Consider the following 17,575-nt stretch of genomic DNA (forward strand, 5'->3'; position numbering starts at 1 on the left):
TCCCTTCCCCATCACGCCAGCTGGCATAGCTACACACCTTTACAACTCAATCAACGAACACACATCTTCACCATTTTGATAAAAAAAGAAAAAAAAATTTAAATAGTTCCCCCTGCTCCTCCTTACGAATCCAAGGGGACCAAAGCAACGTCAGCAGTTGGACAAAAAAAAATAATAAAGTAACTGTTAATAAGGCATGGTTGGGAAAATATAATCCCGGCCCCGCCTCACCCCTGCTGCTCTGTGACGTCGAAATGGGGAATACGCAGCACGTGTCACGAACCAATTTATGTCTTAATTGGAAACGCGAGGGAGTAAGTAAGACAATATGTGTGCATTCGTACATGCGTGTGGTCATATATATATGTATATGTAGACCTCCCCGTCACGCATGTATGCTGACCCGGTGGGTGAGGGAGTGCTGACGTCTAGGGCGAATGCCTCCCTTAAAGCCGTTTTTCAAAACCGACTTGAGCTGTGGCCCCTTCGCAAGTATGTCTCTTCGATATCTCTTGGTGAGCCGCCTATACCGATGGGAAGCCGTCCTGACGTAAAAGAAACTGGGGCATATTGGGGAAAGGCGACTGGAGCAGGTATTTTTGTTGTCGCGAAATTTCTTTATTTTACAGTACATAAAAAAAAAGAAAAAAAAAAAAATGATCAACGATGGGACGATAGCTGCTATGAAGAGAACAACATAGTGGTATTTAAAATGCCTGCAAATGGTACAGTTAACCGATGCTGGAATTTCTTTCGTTCTGTCGACAAGATAATATATAACGTTAAAGGAGGTGGTTTTATTTATCTGTTTAATTATTTCCTTGGTGGATACATAGGCCAAATTTTGTGTGTTTTTTTTCTTGGAATATAATTTTATGTGTGCAACAGTTTCTTCCGATTTCATTTTTATGATCACGTTGCTGATTAAGTTGTTGTCTATGCCTTCACCAAATTGACCCACCACTTTTATAATGTCCGTGTGTTTATGTTTTATGCATGCTCCGTAGAAATGCAGAGAATAAAGGGCATTAAATTCTTTTGTATATTTGAGGAGAAATTTCTGGACGTGTTTGAAGCTAAATTTTACCTTCCCCTTTATTAGTAGGAATATGTGCAAAGATATATCTTCATATTTTTTTTCTTCATCCTTCATTTGAGCATTTTTATCGTAACCGAATAAGTATTTTGCCATGAGGAAGGTTGGCTTTGTGTAGTACAGTCCCAATTTTTCATTGTACAAGAAGTGGTCTATTAAAATGTTATACACATTTTCTACAGTCAGTTGGACATCGCATGAGTCGTCTTCGATCCTATTTTGCGCTTCCTCCTTATTGGATATTAAAATTTGCACTACAATTTTATTCCTGTTTGTTTCTGCGTGGAAGTAATTTTCTGGGATGTCCTCCGCTGTGCCGATGGGGTCGCTTTCGTCATCGTCATCGTGTCGGTCACTGTGGGTGGGTGATCTACCTGGTGGGGTTAGGCCAAAGTTGTTGATCACGCCACCCCTGTGTGAAGTCCATAGCTTGTACTCGCTGCCCGTTCGATAGCCCACAACCTGCAGCTCGGCCAAGCATACCCGGGTGTGCTTGTCAATTATGAAGGCGGAGTTTGGGTACCCGAGGTTTTCGGGGTATAGGGCACGTAGGAATTCTCCCAGAATGTGCTTCAGTTGGGCCTCAATGGTGTAAAGGTCTTCCTGCTCGGGGGTGGCGCCATCTCCACCAGCACGGCCACCAGCGTTTACCTTGTCGTTTTCGCTTTCGTTTCCGTTTGCGCCCGAGGGGGGATTCCTCTCCAGCGACACGTACATAAGTATGCCGTCCTTATTCGCGGACAATTTGTACCGCATAATTTTTCGCAAAAAGTTTAGGCTCATCCACTGGTTTAAGGTATTTTCGTACACGGACTTGAGCATGTCTCTTTTTTCCGCTTCATCTAGCGATTGGTAGCTAGCTACTATCGCCACGTAGAGTATGTCTAGGAGGAGTTGGGCCTTCCTGGAACTTTCGCTGGAGTTATATATTTCCTCATTTGGGAAAGGAACCACCTCCAGCACGTTCTTTCTTTGCCTCCCATTTTCCACACTCTTAAGCATTTCTCTCTGAATGTCCCTTTCGATTTCTTCATCCACTTCATTTTTTGCGTAGATCATTTTATACTGCTCTTCAGATATGCGTTTAATTTCATTGTACAGGGTCATATACACATCGTCGCTTTTTTGGTTTATCCCAAATTCGATGTACTCCATCGTGCTAACCACGTCATCCAGGGTCATGTTTCTTTTTAGAAAGTTTGTCTTTGTGAGGAATTTCATAAACACCAAACGGAAAAAGTGATAGTCATCCTGGCTAAACGTCTTGGACAGCTCATTATTGTAAAACTTTTTTACGAAGAAGTTGCCTTCTTTTTTCATATTAATTTTGTGCAGGACGGATCCGCCTATCGCCTTGTGCAGGAGCGCGAGCACGCAGTACAGGATGTAGAACAGGACCTCTTTACCCATTTTGGTTTGCGTGAAAAATGGGTTCTATTTCGCGGCTCTCATGTTTCCGCTCATTGTTGCTAGGCATTAAAGCGTGCAGCCGGTGAGTTTGTCTTAATATGGCATCTAAACATCTGGAAAGCATGGCAGCTTCCCCTACTTTACCACTTAAAAAATTGCCTTACTCTAGAATTCTCAAAAAGAACGATGTTGTATTTGCACACTTCGACGGAATGCAGGCATAAAATCCCCAAAAAAATAATCCAAATAAAAAAATTAACACTATAAAAAGAGGAAAACCGAAAAACTTCTTGGGGGAGAAAAAATCTCCAAAAAAAAAAAAAAAAAAGAAGGCCATTTTAGACAAAATTTCGAAAAAAAAATGCACAAGTTAACCGCTCGGTAACGTTAAACAGTTGCATGCAAGGAAGCGTTTCAACCTTGTGCAATTTAATAATTTATTCTTTTTGGGAACTGTTTTAGCATATATGCTGTGGGCCATAATTTAGCAAAAGGTATTTTTTAAAATGTGTAAAGCGCTATTTGGGGCTTACTGCAAACGTGGTACAAAAAGATGTTGGGATAAAGAGAGCGCACGCCGCTTGCTCCGCGTGGCACGAGTGTGATATGTGCCTATCTCCCCTTCGAGTGGTACGCGGTAAAGTGCAGCCTTGTCATAAGTTTGAACTGGCCATTTGGCAGGAGCAAATAATGGTGCCATTTTAGCCGAAAAATATTTCCAAAAAAGGTTGCGTCTTTTTCGCATCTATTTGTAAGTTCCTGTGAGCAAATTTTTAAAACTGCAAAATTGCCAGAAGGTTATAAAATGCTAAGGTGGAAATAACCCCCCATTTGGATGTTTCATCTTCATGGGGTGTTCCTCCCCCCGCCTAACTCATTTGTTTAACCAGCCTGCCGGCATTCCTAGCACCTTGGGGGCGTTGCAAATGGGACATTAAGTTGAGGAGAAAAAAAATAAACTTCACATGTTATTTTGACAACGTGTAGGAAGGACTCTTCCTTCGGTGGGGTTTCCATGTTGAACGAATAAAGAGACCTCAGTAGGGGTGGTAGTCAAGCTGGCAAACTTCATCCGCAGTGGTTGCTCGTTCTATTTCCAAATGATCACAACATCGTTTCTCAATTTGCGATCAAGCGAGAGCACTTGTGAGGCCCCATTTTCACGTTAACCAAAACTGAGAAATGGTGAAAGGGACTGAAAAAATTTCAATATCGCACGTGGGTTGGTATACGTGCGTGTGACAAATGTATGGGCCCTTCGATATATATATAACCTACCCAGCGTGAAATTAAAAGGGTTACAATTTTGCCTGCCTGTCTGTCTGTTTTTTTTTTTTACCATATCTGTTCATAATTTTTTCTCTCATTTTGTATGAAAAGCGTGAAAATATTATGAACAGGTATGGTAAAAAAAAAAAAAAAAAAAAAAAAAATATTGGCGAAGGGGCCAAAAAGTTGGTAACAAAAATGTGTCAATATTTTTACGCGTCAATTATTTCGTTACACATAACAAAGCAATAATTTGTGTACCTTCCTTTATTTCCATTTTTCGCACTTTATTGTTTTTTGTTCCTATTGTTGATGAGTTTCCCGTTTTGCGTTTTTTTTCCTCACCAATTTAATTTTCTTTTTACACATTTAATGTTCTTTTTTCAACACAAAGGCATGTATACACTTGCTGTGCATCTTACTGGCCACACGCTCACCATCCCACAATCACAAACGAAGTGAACCACGCGCCTTCGTTTTTCATTTCTACATAACACTAGTCTATATAAGGCGTAGAACCTTTATAAAATACGTTTCTTTTTTCTTTCCCCTTTCCGTACCGCTCTTCCCTTGCCCCACTGGAGTACTAACTTTGTTACACGAAAAATTTCCCGTTACATTTGTAAAATAAGCCTCTTGAAGGGCTCCATTTTACTTTTTCAATTTGTACATGCTGAATAATTTTTTTCCTGTACAGCACAAGTAAATGTACACAGTGTTAATCGTTTAAATGTCCCAAAGGAGTTATTCTCAAAATATAGACTTAAGCAGTTTATGTTTTGCACACGCTTACATTATAACATCCTTCGCTGCGTTTGTTTAAAGAACTGCGCAATTTCGAGTAAGCATATGTCCATATTTACTTACACAACGTTTTCCCTTCCCCCCCTCCTTGTGTTTCCATTTTGCTATGCGCTTGTGCAGGTGAACACTTGTATATGTGGCACATTACAATCTTTTAATTTGGTGGAGCATTTGAATGGTTATCAGTTTTAACCGTCCACTGAATGGACATAGAACTTGCGCAAATACCCCAAAAAATTAAGCGAAGCGAGCCAAAGTGGGACAAAATAAGGCAAAGCGAACTGAAGTGAAATAAAAGAAAGTCTTTCTCACGTTTTTCGCTTCGGACGTATGTATCTATTTTTTCATATGCATATATATTTGCCAAAAAAAAAAAATGAATAAACGCACACAATTTTTAAAACATAAGAATGAGAAATTCGTCAAACAGTAAAAAAAAAAAAAAAAAAAAAAAAAAAATCTGGTGAATGCATATAAAGAACATACCATACACGTGGCGCATTGTAGTTATATATAATACCCTTTTTTATGGGTACCGCGAAAACATTTTAACCTCCAGCGGTGGGTACTAAATGGAAATGAAAAGCGCGTAGGAAGTGACAATTGCCAAATATTTGACTATCATTTTTTTACAGCTGTTCAGAGATTGATCATTTGCAAATTTCCAACTGGGAAAAAGTACATTGCGCGAAGTGAATTATTTTAGTAATAAGCCTCTTTCCCATATTTTTTTCGTAATTTCCGAGTTTTGTCACCGCGCGGGGCCACATGCATACGCAGCGCATGTATGTTAGTAGTACGTATGCATATACTTTTTTATGTACATTTGTATGTATTTTTATATATACGTTTGTATGTACGTAATCGTACAGTACGTAGGTTTGGGCATCCCGCTGTATACTTGCGAACGCGTAAGTTTGCATGTACACTGACACGGATGCATGACGTAATACGCGCGGGTAAATTCGCCTTCACGCGTACGTCATTTATATACACTTGTATGATATACTTGTACATTTTTGCCCCCCGTTAATGTACTTCCGAACTGAGGGGAAACACAGATGATACATTGCCCAAGGGCAAAAGAAGCAGGTTAGAAAAATTTTCCCCGAAAAGGACGCAAACCGTTCGAAAGAAAGGGGAAGAAAAAACAAACCAGGGTGAGTATAACTCATTCAGCGGTTGTGATAATGTGGACAAGAGGAAAAGCACTTACGCGGCAAAGTGGAAACAACCCTATCACAACAACCATGCGAGATTCATTAAGCAGCAAGGAGAAAAAGGAGCCGGACGCCCATCTAGACAGCGTGGACGTGAGTGAATACAACCATGTAATAAATAATTCGCACAGTTCGGAGGAAGAAGGCGATGAGTCATTATCGGATGATTACATCGAAGGTGAACAAGTGCCGAAAGGCAGTCACAACAAGAGCATATTATATGGTGGAAGTAAAGCTAATCCGAATAACAACAGTAGCCAAGTGAATAATGATCAATCGGACGGTGTAACCAATTCGGAGAAGGAATGTACGAAGAGCCCAAATGACACAGGCACGTTAACGAAGTGTGAGCAAGACACAAGCGCAACAAACAGAAAAAGCACAAGCAGCCAACAAAACCCAATGCAAAATAGCCACACGTATATCTACGTTAGGGTAAAAACAAACGATTCTAATAATAACACCATTAAGTGCAAAATTGAGAAAAATATTACCGTAAAAAAATTGAAAAAGAGCCTCAGCAAAATATTGCACAATGGTGAAGACGAGTATAGGATCATTTACAGGGGAAGACTTCTAAAGGATGTAGAAGTTTTAGACAAATATAACATAAAATTTAATGACATCCTATACGCAATTAGGATGAATAGGAAAAAAAATGGAAATGACGCCATCCTGGATTCAGGAATTACCAGTTCGCAGTTAAGTACTATAGGAGAGGAGTACAACGACTTGGGGAAGTTTCCCCAAAATGATAATTTGTCAAAATTACTTTCTTCCATGTTTGATAATAGTGATTTTCTTAAATCAATTATGGACTCTAATAAGCAGCTACAAAAGTTAAGAGAAAAAAATTCTGAAATACACCACATGTTAAATGATTCTCAGTCTTTAAAGCAGTCATTTGAGATGATTAAAAATCCCTCATTAATGAAAGAACTTATGAGGAATACCGATCGAGCAATAAGTAATATTGAAGCCATTCCTGGCGGGTTCAATACACTCAGACGAATGTATCACAACATTCAGGAACCCATGTATGCTGCCAGTGAGGCATCAAATGAAAATAAAAAAAATAAAGTTAAACATTATGATTTAAAAGCTTCTTCTCCTCCCACCAGTGAAGCCTTCCCCAATCCCTGGGCTTCCAAAGATGTGAATGCGAATGCAAAAAATAAGAATAATCAAAATAATGATTTAGATAAATATCTACTAATGAATAATAATTTGTTTAACAACAACAGTGGTCTTTTTAAATCGAGCAAGAAGAACAGGGGCAACGGGTTGGGAGGCAACAACAACAGTCTTTTCAAGACCAACATTCTGGATCTGTTGCAAAATTACCAGGCGCCTCCTCAAGGTCAGCTTGGCGGTATGAATAACATGAATAACCTTTTTAGCGGCGCGCAGATGAACAACCGGCAGATGTACCACGGGTTACTCAACAGCGGGCTGTTCAGCGGGGGGTTGCTAAACAACGCGTCGTTAAATAGCGGGTCCTCAGTTAGCAGCCCCCCGGCTGACGGTCCCCCCAGTATCACTAATCCAAATGGCACCCAGTCCGGAAGTGGCTCCCCCCTCGGTAACCTCTTCAACAACAATCTATTTAACGACAAGCTACTTTTCGGATCCAGCTTTACCAATGATTTTATTAACCAGTACACACAAGTGCAAAAAGACAAGGACAATCCAGAAATGGCCAATGTGCTAAACCAAGTGAATAATGACAACAATTTGAAGTTCATTCGGGGTAGTCCTTCCATTATCAACCAGAATGATGAGGTAACCGCTTCGAAGAGTAGCAGTGCCCATCTGGGCGATGGGGTTGTCAACACGGATGATGAAAGGCAACTCCTTTTGGGAGGGGAAAGGAATGCCAGCCAAAATTTAGTAAAGGAGGTCATCGCTGCGAATGAGCTGGAAGAGAGTAATACCAAAGGGGGGGACGGCGCTGCGGCAAATTTGAACAATCTTGCAAATGTGACTTCCCCGAAGGGAGACAATTCGATGGGGGAAGGTTCTGCAAATTTGTTACCAAGTGATGTGATGAGTTCGAATGGGGGTACCTCCCCAAGTTCTGCACTGCTGAATATGCAGCTAGGGAGTGGCAACCTTAGCGGTCTTAACTCGACCCCGCTAAACATCCTGGAGAATCACGTCAACAACCTCAATTTGGGAAGCATGTCTGAGGCGATCAAGTTACTGAGGAGCGGTGGCGGAAATGTTAGCGGTAGTGTTGTTGGTGGCGCCCAGAGTGAACAGGAATATTTCTCCAAGCTGTACGCCGAGCAGCTGAATTCACTACGAGGAATGGGGTTCACGGACGAGCAGAAATGCATAAAGGCGCTTGTTAACACGCAGGGGAATATAGAAAGGGCCATCGACTTTTTGTTGGCTGACATGAATGCAGATCAGAATTGAGGTGAAAAGGGAGAAAAAAAAAAATAAGTAAATAAATATGGGGATGATATAAATTGGGATTCCAAGGGGGGGAACTGGTGAGGCACTCCCCCCTTCATCCATATCATTCGCATAATTCTTTGATCAACCACTTCTTTAACATGTTTGCGTTACGTTGGGAGGGGGTCCGCGTAACTTTTATTCGTTTTGCCTTTTTGTGCTTCCATTTGCTTCGTTTTGCTTCTTTTTATGTGCCCAATTTCTGTTTAAACTGATGTTGCCATATGGCTAAGTGAAGCATTCACAGTGTGTGCATATGAGTATAGGTAGACGTGTTTGCACATGTATATGCCCCAACTTGGCTGACCATGCACAGTGGGGTTGAGGGGAATTTCGTGCAAAGCGTGGGGGTGATAATGATGTAGGGGGAGGGTTAGGGGTACCTCCTTCGGCGCGTGAATGTGCAATGTAAAGTCCATGTATTCGAAAGGCTGCTATGCACCGACCTTGTGTGATGCCCCCCCTAGGGGAGACCACCAAACTTGCAGGAAAAGAAATGGTTGACGTACTGTTGCTGGAGGCCAACCCACTTACAGTTCTCATTTTGGCACTTAATTTTAACGTTCGAGTGAATTTTGTACAATAGGCCCATAACTCCACTGGAATGTTCATCGATTTTTATTAGTCCATCTGAAAGGTGTAAAGAACAGCTAGGACATTCTATCTTTTCCCCAATTGCATGAACGACAAGGTATCCCCTTAAGCAGTCGGAGCAACAGGAAGCATAGCAGCATGGAAATAATATGGGTTCATAGGACAAATTTATTTTGCATATTGAGCAGATAAACTCATCTATATTTATGAGCAGTATCGATGAGGGAATTTTAAAGGTAATTTCTTTTTCCCTCTTCGAATAGGAATCTTTTTTTGCCCACGTTGCGCGAACTCTGCTTCCTCTAATACGAATTCCACCTGCACATGCAGCATTCAAAGTTCTTTGGGCTTCAAGATTCGTTGAAAATCGAACAAAGGCGTACCCCGATGTTGCTGTCCATTCCTTGTTGGGGTGTCTCGATTTCTTATCACAAACGACCATGGTTAAGTCTACATTCCCGAATTTGCTAAACACGGCTAGTAGATCCTTCCGTGTGGTGTTCGACGGCACATTAACGATTAACGTGTACTTGGCAAAAGATTTCGACAGCCTCCTACTGAGCGGGATATTCTCTCCTTTCTGATTATCGCAATGTTGTTGTAGCACATTATCTGAGGAACTTCCGAACCCATCATCTTGCAGCGTTTTATTTTTGTTTTTTTTCCTTTTCTCCTGTTCCATTGCGTACTTCAGAAAAAAGTCACCACAGGAGTAGTCATAAATGTTGGACGACTCACTGGCTATGTTAAAGTTTTGGTCATCGTAGGGTCCAGACATTGGGTAGGCGAAATGGTACGAATGGCCAACTTCACCATCCTTCCGCTTTTCTCCCCATCTGCTTTCCCCCCCACTGTTACACGAATTGGTTAAGTCAACATCTTGCGTTTCGCATAAAGACACTTCAAAACGATTCCTCTGAGAGAGTAGTATCATTTCCTCCAACTCGGTCAGACGCGTCAAATTTGTGTTATTCCCCATTTGGACGTTTCGCCAGTTGTCATATGTTTGCAAAGCGGTATTGTCTTCTTCGCAGCTCTCTCTTAAGTGTCTTTCGAACTGAACGCCGTTTGGTGACACGGATTTGTTCCCTCCGTTTTCAATTCTGCTTGTTGTCATTTCTTCCTCCTTGTGATGTACCCCCAGTTGGTCCAAAATAAAATTTTCCCCTAATATATACTGCATGTAAGTTTCCTTCTCGTTGGTAAAGACTCCTCCTTGGGGAGCTTCCTTTTCCCGAACAGGTGAGTTTCCATGGTGGGCATAAAATGGGAGGAGCGTGCTGCCATCCCAAAGGCGGAATTCTTGTGTCCCCTTTGTGAACAACGCATCTTCCAACTTGGGGGTTCTCCCTTCGCCCCCATTTGGGAGAATGTCAAACGGGAGTGAAAGCCCATGGTCGTTAATTGTTCCAGTGGAAGCTGCCACAGGGGTAGTTTCCCCAAGTATAGTCGTCCCGTGCGTAGCTTCCTCCTCACGTGGGGAAGGTCCCTCCCTTTCGGATGCCCCCAAAAGGTTTTCTTTTGCATCCTCCCCCGGCACCCACACTTGGTTGTTCCTTAAGTCGTAATAGTAGTTTTGGTTCAGCGCCTGCTGGAGGATTTCGTCTTTTAGGGGAGCCTCGAACTTGCCCCCATGGGTACGCTCACCGGTGGTTACTTCGCTCCCCATCAGATGGGACCTCCCAGGTGGAGGAAAAAATGAGGTGAGCAAATCTTCAGCTGTGGCATGCGGAGGGAGGGTCATCTCTGCTAATCCATTTTGTGCATATGCTATCCCCCACTTTGGATTAATCCCCCCACTGCTTCGAAGTTGATTTGTTTCATTTGTACAGCTCCCCCGTTTGTTGTCTTCTACCGCCTGTTTATCACCCCATTTAGTGAGGTTGTCCTGTTGCGAAGTGTCACCTCGATTTTCAGTAAAAATATGCTTCTTCGTTAGCTCCAAAATGTCGTTCCTTTTGTCTTCCTCCCCTTCCACGAACGTATCCCCTCCATAGTGCCCGCAAAGGTTCCCCTTAATTTCCTCATAAATATCTACTCCAAATTGTTCCAAGTTGTATTCACATGGTAATATGTTATCATCCCCCCATATGTTGTTATAATTTTCTTCCACGTTAGAAGTAGCTAACTTCTGGAGGTTCTTAAAAAGGAGTTTGTCCTTCTTTGATTTGTTAGTAGCATCACTGATAGGGGGGAAATCATTTGCGAAGTTCTTACCCAATATGTGTGTCTCACAATTTGTCTTCCTACCACTGGTGTGTTGACCTTCAAGATGGTAGTCCCCCAAACTAAGTACGTTTATTTTGTAATTATCCTTTGCGTTCGTTTCTGTGGAATGATCTTCCTGTTCTCCTCTCTCTGTGCTGGTTATTGTTTCCACTGCATCATCCCTTTCGCTATTTTTCTTGGATAAACTAGGCGGGGTATAAGGAATAGCTTCTCCCAAGTTGATCTGATTTGAAGTCGACTTTGCTGAACTTCTGTGAGAATCTACTCCTGTTGAGACGCTATTTATTTTGAACTTTTCACTATGTTTGAAATGTTTACCAAATGGGACAGTATCATTGATTTGGCTTTGTGTGTCCTCGGGGTGGTCACTACGTGGGGTATTCACTCCACTGTCATTCCTCATTTTGTCAAGAAGGTGTAGCAACTTTTGCTAGATGGGGACTTCCCCTTAGAAGTGGACACAGCGTTGCCCTTTTTATTGAACACGCCTCTCCCCCCAAGAAAAAAAAAAAAAGAAACTTCTTCCACGTGAGCTACGCTAGCTTGACGCATGTCAGGTTTGTCCAGCCAGCCAAAAGAGTTAACCATGACAAATGGAACTTCCCCAAGTGTACTTTATCAGAATGGCTAGATAGAGACACTTGTGTGATTACCTTGTAGGAAGGAAAGGATACAACTGTTTAACTATGCTTATTAAGGCAGGTCACCTTCGAAGGGTCACAAGTGTAGAGGAAAAAATTGAGGTGTCTTCAAATGGAACAATTCACAACGGACATGTGCAGTGTGTATGTAGACTATTGGACGGTAAAAAAAAAAATATATGTCAAATGGATCAAATGGGCCAAATGAACAGATGACGCGTTACACTTTTGATTAACTCGTGTATGTAACTGGGCCCTGTGGGGGACTGCCAATCGGATCGTGTTACTATTCCAACCACACATTAGTAGACACCTACTTGGAATGGGGTCAACACATGGGAAGTAGAAACGAATGAGCTCAGCGTAACTGCATTGCAAAGCATGAAAACAAAAAATGAAATAAAATGAAACAAAACTGAATAAAGTAAAGAGTACACACAACACATGAAGGGAACGAAACGGACTACCAGCAGACTTTCCTCTTCATGGTGTTGTTCCATACGGCTGGGTTTGTCTTTTCTTGATGGAATGAAAATGTACCTCCATTTTTTACACCTACTGTGAAGGAATATCTACGTGTAAAAATTGTTCTTTAATAAAGGAATTTTTTTTTTTTTTTCAAGTGAAGAATTCAACAGGATCTAAAAATTAGTAGTCCGTTCCGGTGTCAACTTCGTTTGATTCACCTTTGATAAGTTCCTTTTCCTGCGGAAAGTTGAACCTCGTCCTGTACATGCCGCCCTGACACCCGATCCGCTCCATCTGAGGTGTCAAATAGAAGCAACAACGATTCGTCCATTCAAACAAGTGCCCGCTTCACACTCCCAAAGTAGAAAAATTAACTAGATGAAGCACACACAGGAACGAACGCTTCACAAGGGAGGCATTTCCCGGGCAGTTCACACGAATCGCACACCTTCACATTATTTTGTGGAGTGCCCATGTTGCTCTATTTATTTTCTTTCCTTCCTCATTTCCAGATGTGATTACCAAGAAGTGGTTCATTTAGGGCGAACCCCCTTTTGTGAGGAAGTACAAAACCCACTCCACATTTCTACTCCATCTGGTTAACCGAACAGTTGTCACAAGGTGAACGTTGGTTTGGTTAATTATTCTATTCACCTGTGCGGCTACATTTTAAGGCGTTTTTTTTTTCCTTTTTGCACAGATAAAGTATATTCGTGTTAGCACATATAAAAGAAAAAAATTCTTTTTTCGTCACTTCAATTTTTGGCGAATTAGCAATTCACGCCAACGCAGCCAAATTAGTCTTGTGTCTATTTCTAATTCGTGGGGACGATTCATTTTTTTAAATATGCAGCTAGCTAATGGAGCAAGCGGCACACACGGGTGTAAGCCTATGTGTATGTATACATGTGTGTAAGTATGTACTTGCCGCTTACGTGGGTTACCTATATAATTTTCCCCTAACCGCTTCTGCAGCCTAGTGGTGGTCTACACCTTTGGTCCTGCGCGGTGTGTTCGCAAAAAATATAAAATAGAAAAAAAAAAAAATTAACTGAATTGGGGTAGTTTCCATTTGGGGTAAAAATAAGGTAAAAAGTGGCATAAAAATGGCGTAAGAATGGATACAATATAGTAGTGTAAAATATGCGACACGGGTTTTGCACTCCGCACCTCTTCATTAGGAACGCGCAAAGGGACGCACCTAAATTACACCTACGAATTCGCGAGAAGCAGCGTGAAGTGGACTTTCCATTCGTTGTCTATGTCGAAAGGAAGGGTAGTTACAAGCTGAACTGACGTGTTACACATTTAAGGAATGAGCATGCACGTGTATATAACCCTACTGTGCAGGGAAAAAAAAAAAAAAAAAAAAAAAATTCCACGCAACAAGTTTTTTCCATCATCAATGTTGACAATGCGTATGTGTAGCAATTTTCCTCCCACCAATTTATGCAGGGTACAAATTGGCATACGTCCCATCCTGCGTGGTGTTTCCCCAGGATTGTTAGTCACCCACGGGGGTAGGGGATACAATTCGCTCGTTCCGCTTTGCATGTAGATAGCATAAGCGTGGTATGATGCGATATTGGGTACACCTCCCACCAAGTGAAGAACCCTTCAGGGCTGCTCCTCACGACGCTCCTCAGGAGTCAATTTAATCAAATCATCGATTCGCAAAATTGTGATGGTAGCTTCTGTGGCGAATCTGATTGACTTTATTTTGCTAATCATGGCTTCTAAAACTCCGTTCTTCAGATTATTGGCTACTTTTCCGTTAACCAAATCTAGTCCATACCATCTGTAGTCCTTTGGATCGTCCGTGTTCATGACCTGAGATTTGGTGTGGTATGCCCTTAACTTGCAAACCAAATCTATAGAATCGTAAGACGCATTTAGAGCCAATATTTTTGGGATCACTAATAAGGATTCCGCAAATTCTGCAATGGCTAGCTGTTCTCTAGAACCCAAAGTTTTGGCAAAATCTTCCAAATAAACAGATAGAGCAACTTCTACACATCCCCCACCAACAACAACGTAGTTACTTTCTAACGCTCTGCTCACTGAACAGAGGGCATCATGAATGGATCTTTGCATTTCATCCAGAACAAAATCGTTTGCCCCTCTTAACAAAATGGTATTCGACTTGGATGTTTTACAGCCTTTAAAAAACATAACGTCCCAATCGCCTACTCTTTCTTCATACACTTCATCACAGTAGCCTAGGGAGGATGGTTCAAATTTCTCTGTACCATCAAGGGAAGACATGGTCAGTCTGATCTGTCCATTTGTCAATTTTGCAATTCTCCTCAGGTCATCTTTATTAACTCTCCTAACTGCAATCGCACCAGATTCGACAAAATACTTTAATGGCATATCGTCTATCCCTTGTGTGGTAAGGATTACATTTGCCCCTGATTCTAAAATTTTATTTACTCGTTCTTTCGTTATATCTTTCTCCCTTTGTCTTATTTTTTCCAACTCGGTGGGATCATTTATGTTCACCTGAACGCCTAAATGCAGTCTATACTGTTTTAGCGGAAAATCCAAAAAGGCAATCTTCGCGTTTTTCACGCCCGTAGGCATGGACTGTGACGCTCGCCCACTCATAATTGCATACCCATCAATTAACTTCGAATCTAGTGAACTCATTCCGTGCACTTTTATTACATTAACGGACGACACAGGGTACTTTGTCTTCCCCGCGTCGTTAACAATCCTTACAGATTGAATAGCATTCGCTACCATTTTCGCAAAGTAATCTGATTCGTATCCAATAAACTTAGAAGACAAAGTTGTTTTCGCAACGTTTATAATTACATCCTTTCCTAAATTGCTGACCCGTTCGCTCAGTTTTTCTTTAATGTACTTCACCGATTCTTTCATTGCCAATTTATACCCACAGATGACGGTCGTTGGGTGTATATCCATTTTGATCAGTTCGTTTCCTCTTCTTAACAGTTCAGATGCTAGTAATACAACTGAGGTTGTTCCGTCTCCCACTTCCTGGTCCTGTAGTTCGGATAGATTTACTAAAATTTTGGCGGCTGGGTGCTGGACCTCCAACTGTTTTAGGATCGTTGCTCCGTCATTTGTGATGGTAACGTCTCCTATGTTATCCACCAACATTTTGTCCAATCCTTGCGGCCCCAGGCTCGACTTCAAAATGTTCGAGAGCGCCTGCACGGCGGTCACTAAGAGGGGGGGATGAAAAGGGGAGTTTAAATGGTACTTGCGAATTGTACACTGAAGGGCATGCACACATGAAATCACGCATAAAATGATGCACCACGTTCATTGCGTGCGCCTCGTTGCCCTCTTTCCATTCTTACCGTTAGCCGTCCTCACATCTTGGCCACTTTCCCTATTCCCGTAGATACTCAAAGACATTTTGACCTCCTAAAAGTGGCACTCGATTTTGTAATCTTATCCAAAGGTACGCAACGATACGCAGCGGTACGCGCTTGTTCTGATGCGTTCTTTGCTCCTCCTGTGCGCGAGCCGATGATTCATTAACCTTCCCCCTTTGGCAATTCACGTGTGCTTATATGTAGATAAGATCAATATATGCGCAGCGTAGAGGTACGTCAATTTTTTTCCTTCGAAAAAGCGAAAGTTGGGGAACCTCTCCGTTGTTTTTGTCAGGAAGGCGTATGTTTTTGCTTACACTTGTTTGCATGGGGGGGAAGCGCAAAAAAAAAAAAAAAAAAAGGCGAAAAACGATGTAAAAAAAAGGGGGGAAATGGTAAAAAAAAAAAAGAATGTACAAAATGGCACAAAATATGGCTAACAAAATGGCGTACAAAAATGACATACAATCGAATGCACAAAATGACGCACCAAATAACGTGCCAACGAATTTACAAAAGGACGCTACAATAGCTACCGCAGAAGGAAACGGATGTAGCTTCGCTTTCTCCATTTAATGCCAAAAAAAAAGAAAGAAAAAAAAAAAAAGCACTATAAAATGGCATAGCGTACCGTGGCACGCATAAGCATTGGCATGTACGCAATTATATATGCATAGGTAGGCATTTTTTTTTTTTTTTTTTCCTTTCTGCGAGTGCGCCCCGTTTCAATTCAAACTTCATTGTGCTGCCCGAGTTGGGTATGCAGATGGTGGTAGGACTAAAAGCATGCTTACTCGTGTGCCCTATCAGGTTAATTTCCTCACTTGTAGGGTGCTGCCACAAAATGGACTTTTCCAGTACTCGAAGATTACTCTCTTTTTTATTTTTTCCCAAGCCTACCTCCGGTGTTAGGCACATTTTCACCACCTCATCCCAGCACATTGGTGAAATGCGAAAAGGGAACACACGGTTCACGTAAAATTATGAAAAACCCAATTTAGTATCGAGGATAAAAGCGGGCATACAGAGTTAATATGATTTTAACTTACCGCCATGTTAAGATGCCACCTGTTGGCTATTTTTTCCTTCCTATATTGACCGTTCTTAAAAAAAAAAAAACTTTTAGAGGACCGCTTCATTTCCCCCTATCACCATGTAGCTATATGTTCCAGGTCCGCAAAATGATGTTGTCACGTCGGAGAATTTAAAAGTGGTTCCAATGGGTGTAGAGACCCCCTTCGCACGCACCCCCAGTTGGAGATTCCATTTTGATGTAGCTACCTCTGGGCTAGGGTGAGCATAAGTAAAGGTACACCATTAAGTAACACGGTGAAGGATCCGTTAAGGTTTATTTTGCTAATGCGAAAGCAAACTTTGATCATTTTTATTTACCCGTCCGTTTATGTACTAGGGTGCCTATATGCATACGTATAACCGGTGCTACCCCAGTTGCCGCAAAATTGTACGCGTGTGTTGAGCCCCATGAGTGTTAATATTAGGTGGAAATTTACACACACGTGGGGGAAAGAGCATGTCCGTGCGGTTATTACGCACTGCCTTAAAGCGCTCTTTATTTCGTCACGCTGGAGTGTCACTTTAGTGGGGGAAGTTGACACACCCGAGTAGAAAGCGAGAGAAGACGTGCAACCAACAGTTAAGGTGACTTCCGCGATTTACACGGGCGCATCGCCTCTAAGCTTGGTTGCAATTTTGGGGGGTGAGAAGGGTGCGAATCGCTCCTGTGTAAATTGGATACATTACATGCGGGCACATCATGTTAGTTCAAAAAGGCAAATGGAGGTGCTTATACGCAGCTTTCCACCGTCCTCCCGCATTTTCCAAGAGCTTTCTCTTAGAGCGTGCATTCTTGGCCCCTGGAAAAGCGAACAAACTAAACTTTCGAAAATACTTCCCTTCCTTTTAAAGAGAAACTCCCCAATTGGAGTTTACATTCATTATGGTATCCTCCAAAGGTTTTTATCAACCCCTGCCGAAGGACCCATGGGAAATTATTACCTTCAAGGGAAACGGGTAATA

At 41.8% G+C, this 17,575-nt stretch overlaps 4 protein-coding genes across 4 annotated transcripts; 1 reads left to right on the forward strand and 3 right to left on the reverse strand.

Moving 5' to 3' along the window:
* Positions 1–385: 385 nt before the first annotated feature.
* Positions 386–2,506, reverse strand: PCOAH_00026560 (Uncharacterized protein; the record flags this gene model as incomplete). Its single annotated transcript, XM_020059461.1, has 1 exon — positions 386–2,506. The coding sequence occupies one exon, from the start codon at positions 2,504–2,506 to the stop codon at positions 386–388; it is 2,121 nt and encodes a 706-aa protein (XP_019914895.1).
* Positions 2,507–5,829: 3,323 nt separating this feature from the next.
* On the forward strand, positions 5,830–8,220 carry PCOAH_00026570 (Uncharacterized protein; the record flags this gene model as incomplete). The annotated part of the gene is made up of 1 exon (XM_020059462.1): positions 5,830–8,220. The coding sequence occupies one exon, from the start codon at positions 5,830–5,832 to the stop codon at positions 8,218–8,220; it is 2,391 nt and encodes a 796-aa protein (XP_019914760.1).
* Positions 8,221–8,722: 502 nt separating this feature from the next.
* PCOAH_00026580 (Uncharacterized protein) lies at positions 8,723–11,485 on the reverse strand (the record flags this gene model as incomplete). Its single annotated transcript, XM_020059463.1, has 1 exon — positions 8,723–11,485. The coding sequence occupies one exon, from the start codon at positions 11,483–11,485 to the stop codon at positions 8,723–8,725; it is 2,763 nt and encodes a 920-aa protein (XP_019914773.1).
* Positions 11,486–13,808: 2,323 nt separating this feature from the next.
* PCOAH_00026590 (T-complex protein 1) lies at positions 13,809–15,578 on the reverse strand (the record flags this gene model as incomplete). The annotated part of the gene is made up of 2 exons (XM_020059464.1): positions 13,809–15,382; positions 15,521–15,578. The coding sequence occupies 2 exons, from the start codon at positions 15,576–15,578 to the stop codon at positions 13,809–13,811; spliced, it is 1,632 nt and encodes a 543-aa protein (XP_019915082.1).
* Between the last annotated feature and the right edge of the window lie 1,997 nt (positions 15,579–17,575).

This window comes from Plasmodium coatneyi, chromosome 9 (assembly GCF_001680005.1).
Source record: "Plasmodium coatneyi strain Hackeri chromosome 9, complete sequence".
Lineage (NCBI taxonomy): Eukaryota > Apicomplexa > Aconoidasida > Haemosporida > Plasmodiidae > Plasmodium > Plasmodium coatneyi.